At 39.3% G+C, this 23,664-nt stretch overlaps 1 protein-coding gene across 4 annotated transcripts in view; it reads left to right on the top strand.

Annotated features, from left to right (window-relative positions):
- The window catches only part of ets1 (v-ets avian erythroblastosis virus E26 oncogene homolog 1), a 42,197-nt gene that overhangs the window by 1,002 nt on the left and 17,531 nt on the right, over nucleotides 1–23,664 (top strand). For 2 of the 4 annotated variants that reach the window (XM_055028482.1, XM_055028480.1), the window contains exons 2-3: nucleotides 297–373; nucleotides 4,527–4,674. In XM_055028482.1, the coding sequence (XP_054884457.1) occupies nucleotides 305–373; nucleotides 4,527–4,674 (217 nt within the window). In that variant the 5' untranslated portion in view covers nucleotides 297–304. Of the gene's footprint in view, nucleotides 1–271; nucleotides 374–4,526; nucleotides 4,675–17,232; nucleotides 17,638–23,664 lie in introns of those variants that run through there. The other 2 variants (XM_055028481.1, XM_055028483.1) reach the window with 2 other exon arrangements.

The following is a 23,664-nucleotide window of genomic DNA, read 5'->3' as shown; positions in this document are numbered from 1 at the left end:
TGTAGAGGATGGAATTCTTTACATCATTCTCTTAAATAAAGATCCAGTTATATACATATATGCGTCTGTATATGTGTATTTTTTTAAAAACTTTTTTGAAGCTTCTCGGAGCAGAGGTTGGACCTTGCTGGGACGTAGTTCAGATTTTTGCTATTCACCCTCCCACTCACAAACACAACAAATTCTACACGTGTACACACCGAGTGTAAACAATGTGTGACAGTTAGCTCATCCCATCCTGCCTGGGCTGTTTGAATGTTGATCCATTCAGCAGGCCCTGCTTCTCCTGTCCGCAGCGTCCGTGATGAGTTACTACATGGATCCAGTTTCTTCCTACCCAGCTCTTCACCCCTGTGACCGTCTGGGCGCAACGGTAGGACCTCCGTCGTAAATTATCTCTGTGTTAGGGCTACCTACCACGCAGCTGGCTTGCAATAAGAGGGGTTGAAGTCTGTGTGTGTGTGTGTGCGAGCGTGCGTGCGTGCGTGCATGCGTGTGTGTGTGTGTGTGTGTGTGCGTGTGTATGTCAGGAGCTCACGTTGCAAGAATGTGTGCAGAAGTCGCTCTCTGTGTGCTTAGCAACTCTGGATTCCATCAGTATATAAGGTGCACTCACTTTTTTAATCCATCAACATTGCAATAATACTGTTTCTGTTTGTACAGATTGTTCCTCAGGATTTCACTTACAATTAGGAAACAGTTGTTGAACAAGACAGCTTTTTCCCCCAGGTTGCACAACCACACTGCACCATGCGCTCCTATTTAGCAAGTAATATTGTAAATCATGAGACCTGCAGGCCTCTGACAATGCCACTAAACAATCAGACAATCCCTGTCGGCAGACACCTTTCCCCTCCAAAGCCAGCAATCTGTTTGGAAGAGCACTGAGGCTTCTTCCAGCCTCCGAAATAAGAGCACTGAACACAGACTCAGAGACAGTGGTTGGTGGGAACATTTGAATTCCCGTCAGGTGAGCATTTGAAGGGTGAAGGCCAAGGAGCGGCAAAATAAATGCCTCCATTTGTATGCAGAGCACCAGTACATTAGGATAATAGACTGAGGTTACATGCAAATGGTAACCCCTCCCTGGTCTGATAGACAATACGGAAGGATGCAGCTACAGAGTTCCTAATTGGCTCAGGTGGTGAGTCTTGCCTTTGAAATTGAGAAGACTGTATACCACAGTTGCTTGGTCGAAAGGTGAAGCCATGTCACTTTGGTAACTGTTCTCTTGAATTTACATAAATTTGAGCAAAAATATAGCACCGGGTCATATGTGTGTTGTATTTCATATTTGCAATGAAGTGACTGTTGGATCCTGAAGACCTAGAGACAAACATAAGTTGGGAAAACTCATAGCTTTTTTTTACTTGTGAAATGCTTAGACATTTCTTAGCAAAAATTTATTGTAATAATGTATTGTGTGAATTTTAATTGAGAGAACACATGATCGTTATGACGTGTGACACGTCAGACACCAATGGTTCTTTCAATATATCAATGACCCTTAGCATTGTACCAAATTTGTTGAAAATTGGTTACAACACAGCAAAATCAATATTGAAGTAGCCACCATACTTTCTTCTGAGATATGCATATGCATTGGCACATCTGAAAAGGTGTGTGTGAGTAAAATGGCCTACAAGCCTCACTCAAGTTAAAACAGGTCTGTCAAGAAGAATGGGTAAAAATTTTAACAAAGTATTTTGAGAAGTGCAATCTAAGGAAATTTGTGTAAACTTCTAAATTTAAAGACATGTATATAGCATTTCATAATTTAACAGATGAAGATTTAAGTTACTGTGGGACAAATAAAAATTGTTTTGACAATTCGACTGACCTGAAACAGGAGAAGCTAAGTCAGATCAATGGATTAGTTTGAAAACTTTGTTTAATAAATTGCAGTCCTAGTTGCTAAATACAGTGTTCTTTATGGCACAATATACTCAGTTTCCACCTGTCTCCTGAGAGAAAAGAGCTTTCAGTAATGTTATTTGGGAACAATTTTGTTTTTTTTAGGATTACTACAAACTATTAAATTTTACTTTGTCATTCATGGTATGTATGATTCAATCCCAATAAAGTGGGACCAAATGCAGTGTTTCAAATGGTACATGGCCTCCACTTGTATAGCATTTCATCAAGTCCAGACTACCCCAAAGCGTTTCACACCACATTCAGTCATTCACCCGTTCAGGCACACATTCACACTCTGATGGTGGTAAGTCACTGGATTGTTACGACAGCTGCCCTGCGGCAGTCTGACAGAGGTGAGGCTGCCCTGCACAGCATTTATAAGTTGTCTCTCACTCTTTCAATGTTTCATTTTTACTACCAAGGATCCAAAATGCTGCCACATAAAAATGCTTTAAAGTATGTAAGATAAAGCATTGTTAGTGTCTGAGTAGTGTCTTTATTACCCAACCCAGGAAATTTTAAGAATGGTTTCCATAAATATTTGAAATAAGATTCTCAAATACAGATCCAATTAAGTTAAAGCTTAAACACACATCCACTCATCTAAAACTCATAATAAGACTTGTAACTTGCATAAGGGAAATTTGCATAGTGCTACCAACTGGCTCATGAAGAATACTTTGTAACTTGGAATTGTTAAATTGTGTATTCTTCTCACCTTGAATTTGCAGGGGCAGTAATATCAGCATTAGAGTACACAATGCTCAGTAAATGTGAGTAAATACAGGAAGTTGAGGAACAAATTACTGAGACCATAATAATACAATAAAAATATCAACAACATTATTTGTAAAATAACAATGAAACCAAAATGCTGACACCAAATTGCTACATTCAAGCCCCAGACGTTCTAAGCATTTTCACTTAAATTCAAGTCAGTCTGGACTGCTGGAGATGCTACCATGTCAGTTGTATAGCTGATGCTGAAAAGTTATTCCCTCAAAGCTTATTATCTCCATAGAAACAAAAGACTGATTCAAAATAGTTTGACAGGGGTAGAACAGTGAGTTGTGAATCGCAAGATCAGAAAGACACTCTGTCTTGAAGTGGACCTGGAACAAGCACAATACAGCTAATCATTATGCACAAATGTGCTAAATATGTAAGAATTGCTTTGTTAGTGAAAAATCTAGCCAAAGATTTGGCGAGATTTAAAAGAAGAAAAGCTTGTGGTACTTTATGGAAATAAAGCAGATAAGAGTAGCAAAACATTCACAAAGGTGGACTACTCTGTATGTAAATTAAGGTAAAAAATGTTTTCAAACTGACATAAACTGCTGGCCTGACATAAACTGCTGGTCTAACATTGAAAGCTGTTCTACACTCACACTGATCAAGAGATATTTCAGGTTTGATTTTATCATTCTTCTATCTTTGCGTAATCTAGAAATCTCCCTTCCGTGCCTATCTAACTTACCCCACTTGCTGGCAATCTCGATAGAAGATAACGGCGCTCCATGCAAATCTCTCAAAGCTGCCCTCCCCGATCCTCTGACCACATTAGCCATCCGTGAACCTGGATGATAGATGCTGCTAGGCCTAAACAGAGGCTGCTTATCAGATCACTCTGTCTGCCAGGCTGTCAGACACATAAATGACAAACAACATTTGGAAGGCTTGCATTGTGGTTAGTTTTCTTACATTGCAAATGTGAAATAAATAAATGTCCCAGTAGAGAGACACTTGATGGAGAAGTTTAAAAATGAAACATGTTTGGTATTATGCCCATATGCTAAAAATGGAAACGCAGACTACGTTAGTTATCTACTTATTATAATTCCAAAATGTAAAAATAATAATGCTAAAAAAAATAGCTGCAATGGCCTAATAGCTCTTTCCCTCCCTGCTCTCCTTGTAGTCAAACAGAATCCAGTATCTCCATAGGCTCCTGCGTCAAGTGCTGACTTTAGACTCCCCCTTCAGCTAGTTCAGCTTCTTGCATGAATGTTTCCATGATAAGCTGCTGTATAAACAAAATAAAACACACACAGCAAAGATAAACCCGATGAGTCAAATTTAGATGCAAGGCTTATCTGTACATGAAAACAAAGAAAAAATGCATCTTTCAAAATCTTCTGTGTCTTTTTAAGTAAAAAGTTGTATTTTATGTTTTCTCCTACATATAGTGTGATTTTTAAGTTATTTAAGTGCCCAAAGGTCTGTATTATTCTTATTCTTCTTGTTATTATTATACAATATTAATTGTATAATGAAAAGATCACTTTGTCTGCCTGGCTGACAGAGTGATCAGCCTGGCAGCCTGATCACTGCCATGCTGATTGATATTTGTTGTAGATTGAAGGCATATCAATCCAAGATGACATATGGATCATCACAAAACAACATGAAATATCTTACCATAAGATACATTCAGAATCAAATGAATAACTATTGTACATTTTGACACCTGTCAAAAGAACAAAATATGTGTGCACACTAGAAAGAGAGTAGAATTTCTTCTTCAACAACTGTCCTGTGCAGATTAATTATGCAGTGCTAAACATAAATGCAAATTAACTGTGGAACACGTGTCCTCTGTTTGTATCCAGAGACAAAGTGGAGGAATGGCAATTGGCCCTCAAAACCAGCTCCCGGGTGTGGTTCACCCCCAGCAGCAGTTCTACCCCTCACAGCCAATTCATCCACATGAAATACCTCTTCAGGAGGTCCCAGAAGGCCATAACATGTGTCCCACAGGTAAGAAATAAGGAGACAGCTCCGGTCAGTTTACTGTATAAGCTGCACCTATAGCTTGCATAGTACCTATAGCTTGTATAGTTAAAGTAACTTTATTTTAATTACAACATTTTCATGTTGTAGATTAACTACTACATCATGGAAATTAGGTGAAATACAATATCTCGATAATGGTTGCAACGAGTATACAAAAAGCTAATTTAAGCAACTAGACTTGTAAAAAAAAAACTCAAATCCTTTATGTTTACACTTTGCACATTCTGTCATGTTAGAACAATTAAATTCAATGTATTTCATTGTGATTTAATGTGGTAAACCAATACATGACAGCAAATAATTGTTAAATGAAAATGACAATATTTTTAGGACTTCTTTCTGTGCTGTACATTCATAGTCAATCCCCTTACCTAATACTCTTAAATATAGTCCTGTGTGGCCAATTACCTCCAAAGGTAGTCAGAGATGTAGATAGACTCCCTCTGTGTAGAATTTATTCTCAGTATAAATCCAGGTGTTCTGTGAAAGTGTCTTTGGTTTCTTGGAGAACATAAGTCAACAAATAACATCATGAAGACCTTAACAGTTTCTTGTAAACTCAAAACTCATCTTAAGCTTTAATTCAAACCTGAATCTAGCATGTGAAGATTCAGTCCAGCTGACTTCTGAGGTAAACAAATTTCCTTCTCCACAAAACTAGCTATACAAGCAAACTTTCACTTGAACACACATGTGAAGTCTCAGCTTGGCCTGCTCTTCCTGATCTGCCGCACAAGGGATGATGGTTATGCCGACCCTGAGGGCAATGCCTTTACCAGACGCCCTCCTTCGCCCTTCAATACTTCTGTTTATCCTGTCTTCCTCCTCTTGTATTTCTGGGGACAGAGACATTCCCCAAATACTTACTGCCCCCTCTCATCTCATTCTAGATTTTATTTCATTGTTTTTCAAATCAGTTTTATTTTAAGCCAGAACATTCTTTCCAGTGCATTTCCCTGTGTTTGACTCTGGCCTCTTGTAGTCCTCTAAAGTGATTGATGCTGGTGGACTGGGATGCATGCCATGGAAGGAGGGTGGGGGTGCCTGGGGGACACAAGCTTTCTTCCGTCACCTCCCTGTGCTGGATGCAAGGGGGCAAGACAGGGGCCAAAGGGCGGCCATCTTTTTCCCAAGCCTCAAGTTTGGTCCCAGGAGAGGTGGTAGTGAAGGGAGGTTGAGTTCAAGGAAGGAGTTGGGGGGCTAAGTAACCAAATGTGTGTGTATGCATATTTGTGACTGCATGAGAGGGAGTGAGGATTTGATGGGATTTGCTGATGTTTGTTGCCAGAGACACACTCCTTTGGAGCGTTTGCTTCATTCCTCCCAGCGCGAAACTGTTGACGTAAACATTGCTGCTAAGTGGAAAAAAATGGCAGAACGTTGACCTTTTATTTGCTCTCGTCCGCCACTCAAACCAAAGCAGATCACATTTTTAACATTTTTAGACACCTGGAGATACTCAAGTCATTTACATCTACGCAGGGGTGTCACACAAAGTTGCTGAGGTTTCTGTGCTACAGGCACAGGCCATTATGAGTTGCTGTTAACCTCAAAGGCAGCTAAAAACCTCTGACACAGTCTCCACATGCTGAGCCGTTGCTTTGACTCATTTCTCTCAAACTCTTGAAAAAGTTCTTTTTTTTTCCAAATACAGTGCCAGATAACAGTCTTCATACTGGTTTTCGTTTTTTTTTTTTTTTTTCATGCAACTACAAATCCCAGTGTGTTTTATCTCAACGCAAAGAACAGTTTTCAAAAGTAAAATAAATAAATAGACTGAATGTTTCAATTTGGATTTCGGCTACATAATTCTGAAACATGTCTAAACCATTCCAGGCAAAGAAATTAAGTTTCAGGGTTCTTGTCCTGCTGATAGGGGAATCTCTGTCTCAATCTCAAGTCTGTTGCAGTGCATAGTTTTTACTGAATGTTTATCTCATATGTGTGTTGCTCCATCTTGTCACCATCTCTGACCAGATTCCCTGCACCTCCTGAAGAAACGTTTGTCCATAGTATGATGCTTCCACCTTTAAGTTTCACCATGAGGTGGAGTGAATAGAGTGACATTCAGCATTAGTCATCTGCACACGTTGCCCAAAGAGTTGAACTTTAGTTCTATCTGAGCATCGCACCTTCTTCCACATGTCAGGCTTCAAGTAGGAGATCTTATGGCATTCTTTCAGCAATTACTTTTTTTTTTTTTTGCATGACTAATAGTTTTCTTATCAACACACGCTCCAAGCCAAAAAGTGGATCATTGCTGCTCCTCCAGAGTTACGACAGGTGTCTTGACCTTTCCTTCCCCAATTTTTCACATTCCAAACTGTACAATTGAACCAACAAATCGGTATAACATGTTCAGAACTTGATATATTATTTTATAATATAACTCTATTTTAAACCATATCCCTGACCTTCTGTGTTCCTTGGTCTTCATGATTATTTGTTCACACATGTTCATTGACATATATTTTAGGTGACAGAACACCTGCATTCTTAATGAGGTTTAAATTACACACAGGTACACTCAGTTGTCTTTGTAGGTTGACTTGGCAAGACCAATTGATTGCATTGGATATCATTTAAGGAGTGTCTGAGTAATATGGGGGCTGAATCAAAATGCAGTTTGAAAAGCTCAAGGTTAAAGAAGTGCAGCAACAGTTTTGTTCATGTTTTTAGCAGTGATTGTGTGCATTGTTGTATGTTTTACAACAAAGTCATTAGAGAAGAATCTCTCTAATGATTGAGAGGTTCCTCTAAATTCATCCACCCAATCAAAAATGAAACATAAGTTAATTACAATGAATAACGTGAATGTTGCCCTCTCTACCACAAATATTAAAACAAACAGTAAATTATTCTTACAAGTCCCACATGTTTTATTCAGACTAAGCTCAGTTGTCCGAATCTCTCTTTAAACGTAAGCATTTTAACAGCACTTTTTCTTGCCCAAAGAACATGTCTTTAAGGAGACAAAGTGTTTTTGCAGATAGCTTTCAGCGTACATGCCTCAGAACTAAGACTTGTTGCAATAGTTTTGATTCCACATAACATGTTGGCTTTTTACTTAAAAGGTTTAATATTTTGGATCTAATATTGCGTTTTTTGTTGCAAATAGATTAAGTGTTTGTGAAATTAAATGTGACAGTGTGAGAAAGAAGCAGTTCAGAACAGATGGGAAAGAGGGAGAGGGGGGGAGTTGGAAATTGAAAAAAGAAGAAAAAAGAAACTTTGTATGTTTGGCCCTGAGCCCAATGTCACACACACTCCTTCCTGACGACAGCCATGCCATAGTGTTGTTTATACAGCTCCACTCTTCAACCATCCAACACTTACACCAAGGGAACCTGCTGTAACTTCCCACTTTGGAAATTATTTATATGTGTCTGCATGGGGAGGACAAGAATGAAAGAAAAGAAGATGAAGTGTATTTGTCTGTGCAGTCTCACCGAAATCCAGGCACAGATATGTCCTACATATATGTGTACATCCTGCTAACATCATCCAGTGATGCACACTCCACGTATTCATTCATTAAATTCACACCCTGCACTCTGGCAAGTATTGTATTACAGCATCCTTCCATTCAGTAAAGCAGAAACACACACACACACTTGCATGCATGCACACACACGCACACACACACAGATAGCACACAAATCCACTCCCAGGCACTTGTGAGTTCAGTGTACATTTAAACATGCACTCACATTTAGTGCATGGAGCCACAGCTGTGATCTGCCTCTCAGGGACCATCGGCCTGCGTTTTATTTGATATGATTTGACAGCTGGACAGTCGAAATAGGAGGGGACTTGTGGGGGATCGAGCAAAAGGGAGAGGGAGGAATACAGTTTTAGGAGAGAGGACGGATAAGGAAATGGGATAAGACACAGGACTGTAACAGTGACAGTGGGAGGAGAAGAGAAGAAGAGGAGGATCTGAGATGTGGAGCTCTGGCGGTGGTGATGGTGGGGAGAGGAGTGGAGGGAAAGAGGGAGGAAAGGGGGGCCCCGTCTCTGATGAGGGGCACGTCCTCACGGGCGCAGGCCCATTTTTTATTTCTAAAAGTAAACAGGCAGCCTGCTGGGGTCCAGGGGGTTATGGGAAAGGAGGAAACAGTGATGCTAATCAGACCAGTGCACACTTCCCCCTCTAACAATGTAACAAAACAAGAGTGGAAACACGGAAAACCAACAGACAACTGTGGAGGAATGGGTTGGATAGCTCCTTGGTCCTATATTTGAACTGCACAGTATGATGTAAACACCCAGGCTAGTCAATTAACAGAGGAAAGAGACAATCTGTTTCTACCAGCTGGAACATTTGTAGATTTTAGTTTTAGGCTTTGTTGAGTGAGAAGTGAAACTTAGCATTACACTGGATCCTTGTCCTCCTTGAAACAGGCTTGGAGAAGTAACACATCAAAGAAAGCCTTTGCTCAGTTTTCTTTTACGACCCATTTCCTGTGACTTTGTTAATAATAAGTCATGAGCTAATCATATTTTTCTGTTTGCTTTTTCTAATGATTAGCTACTATGTTAGTCATGAACACTGCCTAAAAAACTGACCTACCTCTTTAAGTTTGATTTTAGTTTTTTCTTTAAAACATGAACAATGAAAAATAATACAGCAATACAACCAGTTTCTAATTCAGATGAACAATATTTAGTAAAAAAGTACAAATATGAGATTTGTTTTTGTATTGACATAAACGTTTTAATGAATTTATTTATGACAGATCTTTTTCTCCGCCACTTACTGTGATCCCAATAGTGACATATAAACAATAATATGAAACAACTTAGGTTAAATTGTGAGCATTTCACCTGCTGGGGTCTGAACTCCAAGCCTCACAAATTTCTCCTGATCCACATCTAAAGTAAAAATCTGTGATAGGGTTTAGATTGGTCTTTAAAAACTCCAACCCAATTCAGACCAAACACAGGCATTGTCTGAACTTGATCCAACCCAACTGATTAATTTTAATTGGACGCTCAAGGCTGAATTAAATCAGACACATTATTTTCACTACGATTTTACTGTTTTCATTCAAAGTTGCTAAAAGTTGCTAGCATTTACTATCTAACATCTAGTTTGAAAAAAGTCGCAGTAAAACAAATTATTTGTTATGGCTGACAGCAAGGATGGGATCAGCCTATATTGGCTTTAATTACGAGCAAAATACAACTAGTTTTAAACACAGAAGAAGCTATCAATTACAATATGAGTCTCCAAATGATTAAAACAGTCACAATATTTGTCAACAATTGCTTTTTTGAAATTGTTTTTTTTTTTTTTTTACCATATAAAGCAAAATGCAAGTGGGTGAGACTTTGCTAGACTGACTTCAAATTTACAAAATTGGTGTGTTACTGTAAAATCATCCAAACACACCATATTCTGTCTTCCCTTTTCCAGTGTACCGTAAGTTTTATTTCAAGGAAGTATTGTGTGGTAAGTTCCCTCTGCTAATGCAATGACTCATTGCAGATCTTAACTGGAGAACACACAGTTCCAAAAACTACGCAATCATTGATGGGACATGATGCAACAGATGCCAGCTCATCAGGAAAGGTGGTTCTTTAATAAGCCCTTAGAGAGATTCCCCCTTTGTTTGAATGAATCGTAAGGCATGATGATATTCTCTGCTATGTGGAATGAGAGTGACCTAAAAATTGTTTCCGTGAATACGTGTGAAGTTGTGTGAATACAAATTTGTAAGACTCCAGATAAGTCTGTGGTAGCTTGGGGTCATCTATGCTCATGTCTGACCTTAAATGAAATAAGACAGTTTATCAAAAATAACATCAGCTGCTTCTATTCTGCTACTGCATGGCTGATTTATAGTACCATTTCTTTGAGAGTTACTGTTGACTGTAATGCACAATAAATTAAAAACACTTACTTCCCCAAAAACCTCTAGATCTGAGGTAGAAGAGGCTCTTCTCAAAGTGTGCTTCTAAAAGTGAGGTGGGAGGGGAAGACAGAGAGAGGGAAGTCTGGGAGGCAAAGAGCCTCAGAGGGGGGTGGGGATAATTGAATTATCAGCACAATGGAGTGATGGGGGGCACGTGGTGCCGCTAATGGAGGAAGAGATGTCCTTTTTAGCGAAGCTAATTGTTCAGAAAAGAGCCGAGCCTTTGTTCAGGGAGGCCCCCGCTACTTTCCCAGTGCACTTACATGCACATTATTCAGTAGCAGACGCGCACATCATCGCATGCTATCGGGAGATAGTTTGGAATGTGAGTTCTAGGGAAGAGATGTACACGAGCACAGCCACACGCTCACATGTGGAGGGTTCTTTTCTCAACTGAGTGTCTGATCTCAGCAGGAGTGCATCCAGCCTGTGGCACCTTCACACAGCGGCCCACTACAGATAGAGCTGTGACTGAGCTGCCAGACAGCGGCCACAAGAACCCCACTGTTTTACTGTTTGACTGTCTGGCCTCTTTCTCTTTGTCCCTATGAGTGTGTGTCCATGTGTGTGCGTCCATCACCCGTCTGTGTGCATACTTGAGTGGCTATAAATGAGTGGCTGATTGATGACATGCTAAATGGTATCTATTCACATGCCATACCGAACACATCACGTCATACTCTATCTTTTGTCTGAGACATGTTTCAGTTTAATCCTACATATGGATCACCATTTAGCAGTTTCAGACGTGAAGGGGGGGAACAAGAAAAGAACTCAAAAGACTTTGAGCAGAACTAACCCTTGCAACCTGCTGGGAGGGTGCCAACATCAAACACAAATATCACTTGACAGCTGTACGGATTGCTCTAAATCGAATAACCTTTCCGTTAACTCTGTGAAAAGCAGCAGGTGCAACGGTTACATCTAAGGATTACAGACAGGCAGGCAACGCAGATGTGCCAATGAGAGACAGCCAGCAGTGGCAGAAAGCAGCAAAGATAGATAGAGAGAGAGAGCAAGAAAGAGAGAGAGACAGAGAGAGAGAGAGAGAGAGAGAAAATTGCTCTAGCCTGTGGCTGCTGCGCTGCAGCACAAATGAGTGAAGCCTGCTAACTGTCAAAACCATGGAAACAGCATTTGCCAGGTGAAGATAGGAGATGCTGAAACCAAACTTCTTTGATCGGAGACAGGTCTAGTACACACACTGGATGTCTGTTTTCTGACTGGAAGACAATTAACAATCACATTGAGTAGACAGGAAAAGACACAGTTTGTTTTAACAATAGTTGCTTAGAACAAAAACTTCCTAAACTAATATAAAATTGGCTGTTGTGTGCTTAATCAGTGTTGACTGTGCTCCTTATTTCCACCCTCATAATAAGAGCATATTTTGCTTTTGCTATTCATTGGAAATAACAAAAGATTAGGGGCTTATAGTGTCATTGGATCTGAGATTATTGCATTAAACAAGTTCTGTTGAAAGGATATAATCACTTAATATCTCACTTGCCCTAGATAACCATCTTGGTGTCTCGTTCAGTATAAATCCAGATTGATTGCCACCCAGGATGACAATTAGGGCTAGTCAAGCAAGACCTATCAGATCTCAAAATCATCATTGCAGTTTATAATACAATACTGTTGTATTGAACTTCAAATTGTCACTTAGCCAAAAAAAAAGCAAATAAAAAAATCTGAGAGTTGAGCAGTACTGAATTTAGTATCCAATATGGCTGCTGTACATGGAAAACACCAAATGTAGCAAACATCGTTTAAGTATCTGACACTTTGTATCTCTTCAATCGGTTGCACATCGTGTTTGTTATGACAATGTTATGTATGTTTGTTCAGCAGTGAGATATGTAGACCACCTGCATGTTATTGTTTACAAAAGGAAATTTTGCGCATGCGGACAAGGCTGGAGGACAAAAAAAAAACTATTCTTTTACATGCCATGCATGAATAATTCCATTAACTCAATCACTCTTGAAAATGTAGATGTTATTAATTTTGTGCTGTGCTCAAAAGCAAAGGGGAAAAACTCACTCAAACCACTTCTTTCTCCCTGAATCAGAGCAGCTACGCGCAGACTCGTTGCCATAGCAACTGCTAACGCCACACACACACACACACAAAACACAAAAAAAAAAAAAAAAACAAGAGCTGGACATTCAGACTGTTGGAGTGGTATGGTATTAGGCTTAATGTTTATTTTGCGACTATTAATAAGTGATTGCTGTGGCACGAGGAGAAAACTATACATATATCGCTGAACTTGGCCTTACTGTATTTGCAGCTCGCTGTTACTCTCTCTTCCTCTGCAGTTGTGGAGTCACAATGTCTGGGATCATGAGCGCCCCCTGCCATGAGACAAGAGAACTGCCTGCCTGACCTCGAGTCTGTTCTCTGCTGTTTATGATCACTCCCCAGCACACAAAACACGTTGCACACACAGTTGGTGAGAAAAAAATTAGATTATAAACATAAGCTAAATTCTAGAACATCAGCTCATACATTAAATGTGTTTTAGCCATTTTGTTGGCGACGTACAGACGAGAGGAACATAATCATAGAATGGCAGCCAGTTCAGTTAGCGAGAGGTTGCGCAATCCCAGGTGAAGCTCAGCTTGCTGCAGCCTCACCAGCTGCGCTTCTGAGCATTTGAATGGGAAAATGCGAAAATTCATCAATTTTGTAGAAAAAATAATCAGAATTTGTTAAGCTAAATGAAAAATAAACACTTTATAGTACAAACCAGATGGTGAAAATAGCTATATAAATTATTTTATCATATCATTTTTCCATGATGGCAGGTGAGGACCTGCCTCACCTGCCTCCCCTGACTGCATGTCCCTGTTGTTCAGATAACATGAAGAGAAATGAATTACCATGAGACTAATACTAACTAATACTAGTTCGAAACTCAACAACTGCAGACTCACATTGGTATTTCAACTCAACTTGAACACAGGACAGTCTGATGCAACATAATTTTCACCTATAATTTTATGGACAAATCCAACACAGGATAACTCCCAGAAGGATGAGTAAAATCATCAACATAATCATCAAAACGACATTCATGTTTACTGCTATAAAGGTTACTACTTTATCCCTAACTGCAAATTAATTAGTTGTTAATTCTATGCAAAGGTGACAACGTGTTAAAGGTTCATTAAATAGAATTAGAATAAACTTGAGAATTTTGGGTTTGAAAGTATTTTAAGATGGTAAAACTCTGTCTTAGTTTTGGCTCCTCTTTCATCCTTTAGATGGCAAACAATTTGGTTTTATAAATAAAAACTGCTTTTTGTAAGCTGTTAAATGCTTTTTACCTTTTGCCAGTGCCTCACCTCAAATTTCCTGAAATATCCCATTAATTACATCAATTATGATCTAAAGAATGGATTTGTGATCAAGGAAGGAGTTTACTTTTATGCTGTTATATTTTATACTGAATTAGCTGCTATAACCTTTTGCAAAGGGAGAAAATGACCAAAACAGAAAATGAAATTAAATTGGCTTTTTGCTGCAGTTAAACTGATTTCGGTAAGTAAAACCAAAAGAACGCCCAAAGTAAAATGTCCTACAGTGACTCCAGACTCAATGTTAGTCAGCAATGCCATTAAACCTTAAATGGCTGCCCTCGGGCGCAAAGGAACCCAGGCTGTCCTTCTAAGAACAGAAATGAAGGGAGTTCATTAACAGAAAACAGAGGTTCAGTCAGAAAGAGCAAGCGAGTGATGATCAGCATAGCTGATGTGAATTGAGAGGTACTATTTCATTCTTTTCCACCCTCAGCCCCTCTGGTGAGGCAACTCTTCTCAATGCAAAATCCACTAGTGCTCCTCTCAGATGAGACTGCTATCATACCAATGAAACCTGATACGGGGTGGCTAATGGAGCCAGTGAAGTACCACCGGTTTAAAAATCTATATGTGATCAATAATCCTGGCTCCCCTGTCTCTTTCCAGATCATCCCATTTAGAAATACATGCATAAGGCATATGCACAGGTATTGTAATAATGGGCAAGCTGTCAGTCACAATGAGGTTGGTTGCTTAGAAAATAGGAACCTGGTGCAGAAACCATGTAGATTGTTTCAGTAATGAACGTCAGATAGTACTTGCATCATTCCACGTCTATCCTGAACATTCAATTTTCTTGTTGTTGTTAAAGGCAATAATATTAGAATCTGTTATTAGAGTTTCTGTTGCCATGGGAGATAGCCCCTAATGGCAAAGCATTGTGCACAGACTTACTGTGGCTGGAGAGCCCAATCTTTCTCTTGTCATTGTTCATTTTCAGTGGCAGAACAAGATTTTGATTCAATTTCCAGCAAGACATGACCATTGTTCCTGATTACTGTCAATATGAAAGCACAAAACTTCATAAAAGGGGGCTAAATTAGAACTAGAGCACCCAGTTTACCTTAGGAAACTGGATTTTCATTGATGATCATGGTGACAGCAACCCTGGTTTGGCAGATTTTATTATTAGATTAAAATTAAAGTTAGAAAGACTGAACTATTTTTAAACTTTACCTAGATGGATGTGTGCATCTATTTGTGAAGTTTCATTTTAGGCACTTTTAACTGATTCAGTAATGTGAAGTAAATAGACATGGCAGGTTTTATTGATCTGTAAGAGGTGAACAGGAAATACTCTGAAGTGTTTATGGGGGTGAGTTATGGGGAAGGCTGGGCCTGCCAAAGACTTTAAAGAGATGTTTTGAATGAAAGAAGCTATACCGTAATATGAATTCTTTTTCTATTTTACCCCTGTAAATTGTTTAGTTTTCAGTCACAATTATAGAAAGATTAAGGTTTAAAACACAGTGGAAAGTAACTACATTGTGTCCATCTACTCTTTTTTTTTGCTCCCAGTTAGAGACCAAGTGTCTTTTTTTAATATGAGTGATAATGTTGCCTCCTCCAAGTTGCAAGGCCTGTGGGCGGCGAAACAACGCTCTAAACCATTTTTTTTTTTTTTTGCAAGAAGTACTAATATGCATTTTGGGTGATCAATGACGTTAAAGTAACTATGATTCCTTACTAAATTAAAGAACAATTTCAATGTTTTTAAGGACTTTCACTCGGATTTAGCTATGTCTAATTGAAAACTGTAGAAGTGTAAGTTGGCAAGAGTTACACCGATTAGTCTTACAGTAAACACAGAGATACTTTAAAGCCCAATTTGAGATGTTACTTTTTTTAAGTGGAAGAAACTGCAAGAAAGCACATTGCTTCTGTGAGAATAGAGCCCACTTAAATTGAAGCAAAAATCAAAAGCAAAAATACCAACTGATCAAAAATAGACTATCTAATTATGTAGGCATTTTATAACAGTTTGTCATTGGTGCATGTGAACAAAAACTATGATTGTCTGAGACATCAAAAATAGGGTAGAAATAAATCCAATCATCACTATAGAAATCCAACTTTCCACCAAGACTCATTGTTAGGAAATTAACATTCACTGAGTTTCTTTAGATTTCTGATTAATCACATTAATTAATTTATTTTTCCGGATAGATTTTGTGCTGGGCGTAGACACTTTTGGTTGAACATAGAGAAGGGGGAACCTGCCCAGACTGCAATGCACACAAGAACTGTCACTGTTATTCTGGAAACATTGAACCATTCATGTTTCATCTATCATTTTGTTGTTTTGCAGCTACCTAATAAGCCAACAATGAGGCAAACAGACTAGCAGACAGTAATACTTCACACTGTTTATTACATAAACATTATTTGTGATGAGGTGCAATTTGTTAACAGTTTTACTAGCATCCTTATCTATATTTGACTGCCATACTAATGTCAGTCCTGTCCTCTGAACAGGCTTACACCAACATAGTTTCAGAAAGACGATGCCAAAGTACGATGTTTGGGGCCCCAGCGCCTCTAGCAGTTGCAAAGTATGATTCCATTGAAGTCAGACTCCAAGATGCAAATGTAGCATTTGCAAGAACCACATACTTGCGGAGCTGTACAACCATTTACAACATGAATGCAATAATTTCCCAGCAATTAAAGTTGTGGTTCTTATTATAAATTGGAATTCAATCAAGTGCAATGGATAAATTAATTATAAATTTCAATAAATAAAGGACACAATTAAGCTTTTCTTTTCTTTTTTTTTTTTTTTTTCTTTTTTAACAATACAACTTGACATGTTAGTCCACATGGTCTTGCGGCCCCAGCGCCTCTAGCAGTTGCAAAGTATGATTCCATTGAAGTCAGACTCCAAACATCATGGCTCAAAATACCAAACATTAAAGCCTTTTAATAAACTCTTTGTAGTGTCATTTAGAAATAATTTGCCTAAATAATGAATAAGTTATGGAAGGCACGCAACATGGAGCCCTACTTTTCAAACTGTTCTCATATTCCTGGAAAAAGAGGAATTTTCGGGAACGAGTGATACGTTTGATGACGTTCTGTGGTCTTGGCAAGAGAATTGTCACACTACAAAATGAGGAGGTGTGATTGGGTCTTTGCGTGCGTGTGCGTGTGTGTGTGTGTGTGTGTGGGTGTGAGTGGGAGGGTGGGGTGGGGTGGCAAGAGTGGGACATAGTAATTGAATTGTGAATCAACTGGCAAGTCAACCCCTCAAACGCCGCCCCCTTCGACAGTCGTAGCGCTCCGGGTCTGTGCAAAATGCAACGCCCATGGCTAGAGATAGAGAGGAAGGAGTGTGTGAGTGAGAAAGAACGAGGAAAAGAGGGAGTGTGTGTGTATGCATCGGCGAGAGAGACAACGAGATAAGTTAGAGTAAAAGAATCTCAATCGTGTTGTAGTGTGGGGAGAATAGAATTAGATTCGTCAAAGGAGGAGACATTTCAACCACTTATTGAGTTTCTTCCCCCCCACTTTTGGAGCTGTTAAAATAACACAAAAAAAGGGACGCGGCATTTTTTTTTCAAACCACGCTGATCTGATGATCATGACGGCAGCTGTCGATATGAAACCGACGTTAACGATCATAAAGGCTGAAAAGATGGACGGTGAGTAATACAACTATTCCTCTTATTAAGCGTTTTGACAGTTTACACGGGACTAACATCACTCCTTAGATGTTTTTTCCCCCTCGTAGCTAAGGCGACCCGCTCGGTGACAGATTACGTTGATGAGTGAACCTCAGTGTTCATACTCATCAATTAGACGCGCTAAAAGTGGGGGGGACAAAACGTCCTGGACGCCTTTAATGTACTAAGACTGCTTTGTTGCTCAATATTGGAGAACACGCAAAGAAAAATACTGTCACGCCTGAGGCTTCACAGTCATGCAATAGGCTGTGCCGTACTGTATGCGTGTTTCACGTCATTGTTATTGAATGCATTGGGCTATTAACTTTACATTAGCCTAAACGTGCATTTCCTATTATCTTAAAGTTGTACGAACACTTTGCATCAATTACTGATGATTGTAATAAGTTTAAATGTGATAACATTTCCCCTAGCTGGGACATGTTAATGAAACATGGCATTTTTGAGTATCTTACTTTTTCTCATTCTGAATTCTTAGATGTCTAATTGAGACATTGCTCATATTTAGTTAATAGTTATGTGTTTTGAGATTATGTTGTGCAACTTATTCCCTTCTTCTCCTACCCATCTCTACATATCCCATGTCATGCAGGGAAGAGCTTTGACTTTTCACCTTGGAGACAATCAGTGGTCCCTAATAGCCCCCCTCTCCATTGCCTCCCTTTCCTCTGTCCTCCCTACCTTCGCCTCCTCCTCCTTCTCCTAAGAGGCTGAAACGGAGTATCCAGACGAAAGGAGAGGCAGGCTGAGGTGATGAATCTGCACTGCTGAGGCTTGCCTCTCAAGCTCTTGGCTCACTGGAAGGATTATACAAGCAGTAGTGATGGGTTTGGCCACAGTTTTGAGCTATTTTGGATTTTAAAACGTTGTATAGTTTCACTTCTTGTACTTAAAGTTTTTGTTTGACTGATTTGCATTTTTCACTTTTTTTTCTTTTTACATCAATTTCCCTGCCACCTCAGGTGGCATTTTGATTTCTGTTAGCTGAGAAGCAAGCTAGTAACGATGCATTATGGCAATCTGACACTAATTGCCAGAGTTGATCGACTAAAGGAGCAGTGATTCACCACAATAACCAGCTTCTCCCTGCTGTCAATACCTGCAGAGCAAAGCCTAAATACATATATACCTTGCAAACACAAAAATGTGCTGACAGGCGTGGTTATGTTGCCAGACCGTAGCACTATCTTGCAAAACCATTTCACAATGCTCGGCCCCTCTTACTCTCACTTGAGTGCACTCGGGTCATAGCAAGCCTGTGAAGGAGGAGTTCAAAACCCAAGTGAAACTGCTTCAACTGCCTCCGCATATACGGTTGTGTTTACTTTTTGGTGTTACTATGCTTACAAGATAAATGTACTCCCAGTACCTAAAGCAACATAGTTGAAGGCAAGTTCAGCCTTAAACTTCTAAAAAGTTTAAAGCTGAGTTCAAATGCCAGAATTTAAATTATGATCATTATTTTTTAAAGGATGTGCTGGACTGCCACTGAGAAGTAGTGGAAGTTTCTGCTGAACTTTTTGTTGCTCTGTTAGAATTGCAGCAGTCACCTTTTCTGCGAAAAACCTGCATCACAGTCATACACATATACATGCTTAGGCTGTTTCCAGCCCACCTTACTATACTATTTGTTTTCTTTTGTGACGGAAGTGCTGCCAGTGTCGGCTTTCGTGGGGCTGTCCTCACCCTCCAGCTGAGGTAATTTCTTTCAAAGCGCTCACACAACGCCAGGGTCAGAGGTACAACCAAACACAGCTTCTAATGTTTCCCCAAGCTCTTATGCTGTCCCTCACTCCTCCTCCCTAGCGCTACAGTGAGTAATTCCCAGCAAAGTACACTTTTTTTTTTTTCATGGTAACCCAGACCACGATATTTTGCTACCGACAGCTTTGTGTAGTCATAACAAAACTTAGCTTTCCAGAGAAGGTGTTGAAAAGATGGTCTGTAATCTTTAGGAGTACAACACAATCAAGCAAAATTTCATACAGTTGCTAATGAAAAGACTTGCCAATCATTTACAGGATGAGACATACTTTTCAGCTTTCTCCCACTTGACTGCTTGGTTTCATAAGACCTGAAATTTGGGGTTCAGTGGCTGACTGGAATGCTTCCGAGCATGCCCTGCTGGGTGGCATGCATGGACGCTTGGAGAGACCTTGAAGGGAGGCTCACTTTTATCTGATCAACGCAGTGCAGCACTGATGCTCATGTAGCAAGGCCTTATATGGCATCTACTTCCATGCCAGTCAAATACAGTACAAGCACATACAAGTCATGCCACAGAGATGACTTCCAGAACTACGTCAGACTTTCTTTTCTGTGGAGATTCCCATTTTGCGGCTTTATGGAGCAAGGACAGAGAGTTGCATAAGGTTCCATTTTTATTATCATGTATTGTGTCAACGCTACTTAAGTAGCACAGTGTAATATATGACAATATTTGAGAGTGTGGCTTGTGTAAACACTGTTTGGGTGATCCTAACCCTTCTTCATGTGGTCTGTGAATCTCACCAAGCAGTGCAAATAATTTCCTTTTTTTAGGTGAAGCTGAGACTGTTCTGGCTGTAAGAATCAAACATTAGTTGTTCAAATCAGTTCATTACAGCACCAAAATTGTATCAGAGTGTGTTTTGACCTTCTGTTTTGAATTTGCTTACTTTGACAATTGGCCTCCCTGTGCTGGCCAGCATGAAGTGGAGGTCTGTGCTTTTCCACAATGACCTCATCTTTCTTTACTTACCATGCTGTACATTAAATCTATAACATAGCTTATTCCCCCTATCTAGTCAGTGCTTCATTTAATGCTTCTTGATTGAGCCTGTCATCTGCACATAAAACCATGTACTGCGTAGGTCCTTTCACAATGCTTCCCTAGTGACTACACGCCTTAATTTTTGCTTATAAAGTTTAGTCATAAAGAAAGGCGTGTCGGTTGCAGATACAGCACTCTACTGAATGATAAACATATGTAGAGTCAGGATCTTAAGGTTTAAAGAACAACCAAGGTGTGATCAGTTCGATGGCAGTAAATGGTCTGAATGAACAATAATCCAAATGTAGTGCATCTCCTGGAAGCCTTCAGCTTACACCATCTTATTGACTCACTTTTCACAAAAAATTAAAAAAACAAACCAAATAAAAAATATATTACTTGGGTAGGGGAAGTCTACCACAAACAAGAGTTTTTGTGTAACTCTAGTCAATTACCCACCCACTAGTCCTCAAGCAATCCTCCCCCTCTTTTTTCTTTACCCCCACCCCCAATGTTTCCATTTCTTTCTGTTGGCCACATGAGTTTTTCTCACGACTCCTTGATGTGGGATATTGTGAGTTCCTAGTGAGCGTACTTCGTCCCATCCCCAGTCATTCCTAGCATGTAATCCCTGAGTCATGGCACTAGACGCCTGCTGCACCACACACCACTGGCTCTCCGATGGTGAGTCTGTTTGACTGTGTTTGAACAGTTTTTGGCACTCGCTCATGCCTATGCCCTCTTTACATTACCAGTCTTACCGAACTCATTCTGGTGTAGTTTGATACAAAATTTAAAGTCTAAACATTGGCTTGAGTGCTTTTTATTTAGGGGGAAATGCATCCCTTTTCTGGAGCAGTGAAAAATAAAATAAAATACAATAAAATAGAGATCCAAAATAAATGGACCTAAAATGTTTGTTTCAACACGGATGTTTAACTGTCCACAATGAGGCCATGCCACCCCTTTTTTTTAAAACCATATGCTCCAGATTTTCGTAACTTTTTTTTTTCTTTTTTACTGCACACCAGCTGCTTTTTGTGTCTGTGTCTGGTTCTGTAATTAGCGGAATAAATGGGGTACAGCCACAGACTATATGTGTGTTGGGCCTACATAATGAAAGGCGTATTGATTGACTGACTAACCCAATCAAAACGATATGGAAAGGTTGTGTTTTTGAGGCTGTGTACTCTTAAATGTTGATACAGTTCTCATTCCTTACGATGACCTGTACTTTAATAATTCTTTGGAATTAGAAATTGGGTACAGATTTAAAGCTTTCAGTTGAAACACTGTAGCATAAATTGGAGTCATTACTTAATTTTTTACCATTCTGTCTTTTTTTTCTTGTCAAATCAGCATTTATTAAAAAGTCCTATTTTAATAATTAGCATTTTAATAAATGCTGATTATTTTTCTTATATAAAATGGATCACTTTTATTTGACAATTTGTATCCTGATTTATACAAACTCCATGTGCTGTTGTACAGCTTCTGATTTTTTTTTTTTTTTTTTTTATATACAAGGTTACAAGGTAGTGCTGGGCAAATTGTGACTCACTAAATGGAATTTTACAAGATATGGTCATTGCTTTTCTCATGACCAGTCACATAGTCTAATGAAGCAGCACGCTATCCCCTGAAGTCCAGTCATTCTTTGATGAAATGAGTCACAACCCATCTGTGTGTTTGTGTGTGTTTTGATTTGTGGTGTTAAGAGAAAGGCAGAGAACTAGAGAGTGGTAGATAAAAAAGTCAGTTTGTGTGAGAGTTTACACTGTCACCCTCATGCTGGAAATCAATTCCATCTCGTATTGCAAAACACTAACATTTCATGTTATCAAATTCTGGTTTACGTCTTCTCAATCAGTTAAGTTTGAGGAGTTTTGCATTCATTTATCTTTTTAAGATAAAGGAATGTGACAACTTTTTTTGTGCGTTTTAAGCTCCTATTAGCCATGGAGGCGACACTGAGCTTAAAATAGAAGAGTAATTCATCATCCAGAGCTGAAACCATTTTGCCGCTTAGACCACAAGTCATTTTTGGTCACATTAGAGGAAAACAAGAAAGCTGTGAGAAGCACATTAGTGATTGTAAAACAGAGGTGGAATGTGAGGCATGCAACATGAAAACAGTGTGGTCTAGTGGGAATTTATTTATCAAGTGTCCATCTGCAGGCCATACAACCTCTAATGTATGCATGGTGTATAATTAAATCCAGGCATTTTGTAACATATGTGGACCAAAATAATAATCATAAAGGCATCAGTGAGCATGAATTGAGAGCTGTACAGTGTTTTACATGATTCACTCTTGCATCAGAAACCTGGCTGTGGAATGCATTGCTTTGGACTAAAAATGGGACAGGCACTGTTTTGTTGGAAAAAATTAAACGTGGAGAGTAAACTGTTTGTCAGATATGTCGTGTGTTTGGGTTAATGCCTAAACAGTTCCTCCAGAGCATCCCATGTCTGTTTATAACAGGGACGGACACAGCCAATGAGGGATGTCGGTCCTGGGGTAGCTTCCCTATATAGGACTGCACTAACACCACCAACCATTTCCATTATTGTGCTTGTCTGGCAGTTTTATTTTTCCTAGAAACTTTTCCAAGTTTCTAGGAATATATTATCAGTCAGTTTTGTTAAGTCACTTTTAAGATCCTTTCCTGTTGACTATAATTTTTCTCCTTGAACTAAAGGAGAACTTAAGAATTTTGCAATAGGTTTTTGCAATAGATTCATAACTATTGCCTAATCCTGAATACTTGAGGCATACCTAAAGTTCTGCTGTTTTTTCAAGGAGGTTAAATATGGATCTGGGTGATACACTCTTTGCTTTAAACAAATTAGAGATTTCTTTAAAGTAAATATCTAATTAAGCACTGTGTAGCTCCTATACATGTTTGCATGAATCACAATTTCAATTATTAATGTCTGCTTCAGTTGCCAATATGTCTGTGGTAGCGATGGTTCTGGGCAGCTCTTACTATGATGGCCAAAGACAGATGTTGGAAATAGCACGCCTATCTCTTACAGCTTCCTAACATCACCACAGGCTTGTGTTTCAGGGAGGGCAGCCAGAAGCCAGTGGTTATGATGTTAGAATAAAACTAGTGTTTCAGTGCTGGTGCCTACGATGGTGGGATTTTCCTGGTTTGGATTTCCTTAGCCTATCATTGTCCTGCTTTGAAGCAAGTTTTAGTCTGGGTCTGGACTGGCTTCTTCACATT

Source organism: Poeciliopsis prolifica, unplaced genomic scaffold (assembly GCF_027474105.1).
Source record: "Poeciliopsis prolifica strain line A6 unplaced genomic scaffold, Auburn_PproV2 SCAFFOLD004, whole genome shotgun sequence".
In the NCBI taxonomy this organism is placed as follows: Eukaryota; Metazoa; Chordata; class Actinopteri; order Cyprinodontiformes; family Poeciliidae; genus Poeciliopsis; species Poeciliopsis prolifica.
This window is presented reverse-complemented; position numbering and strand designations above follow the sequence as displayed.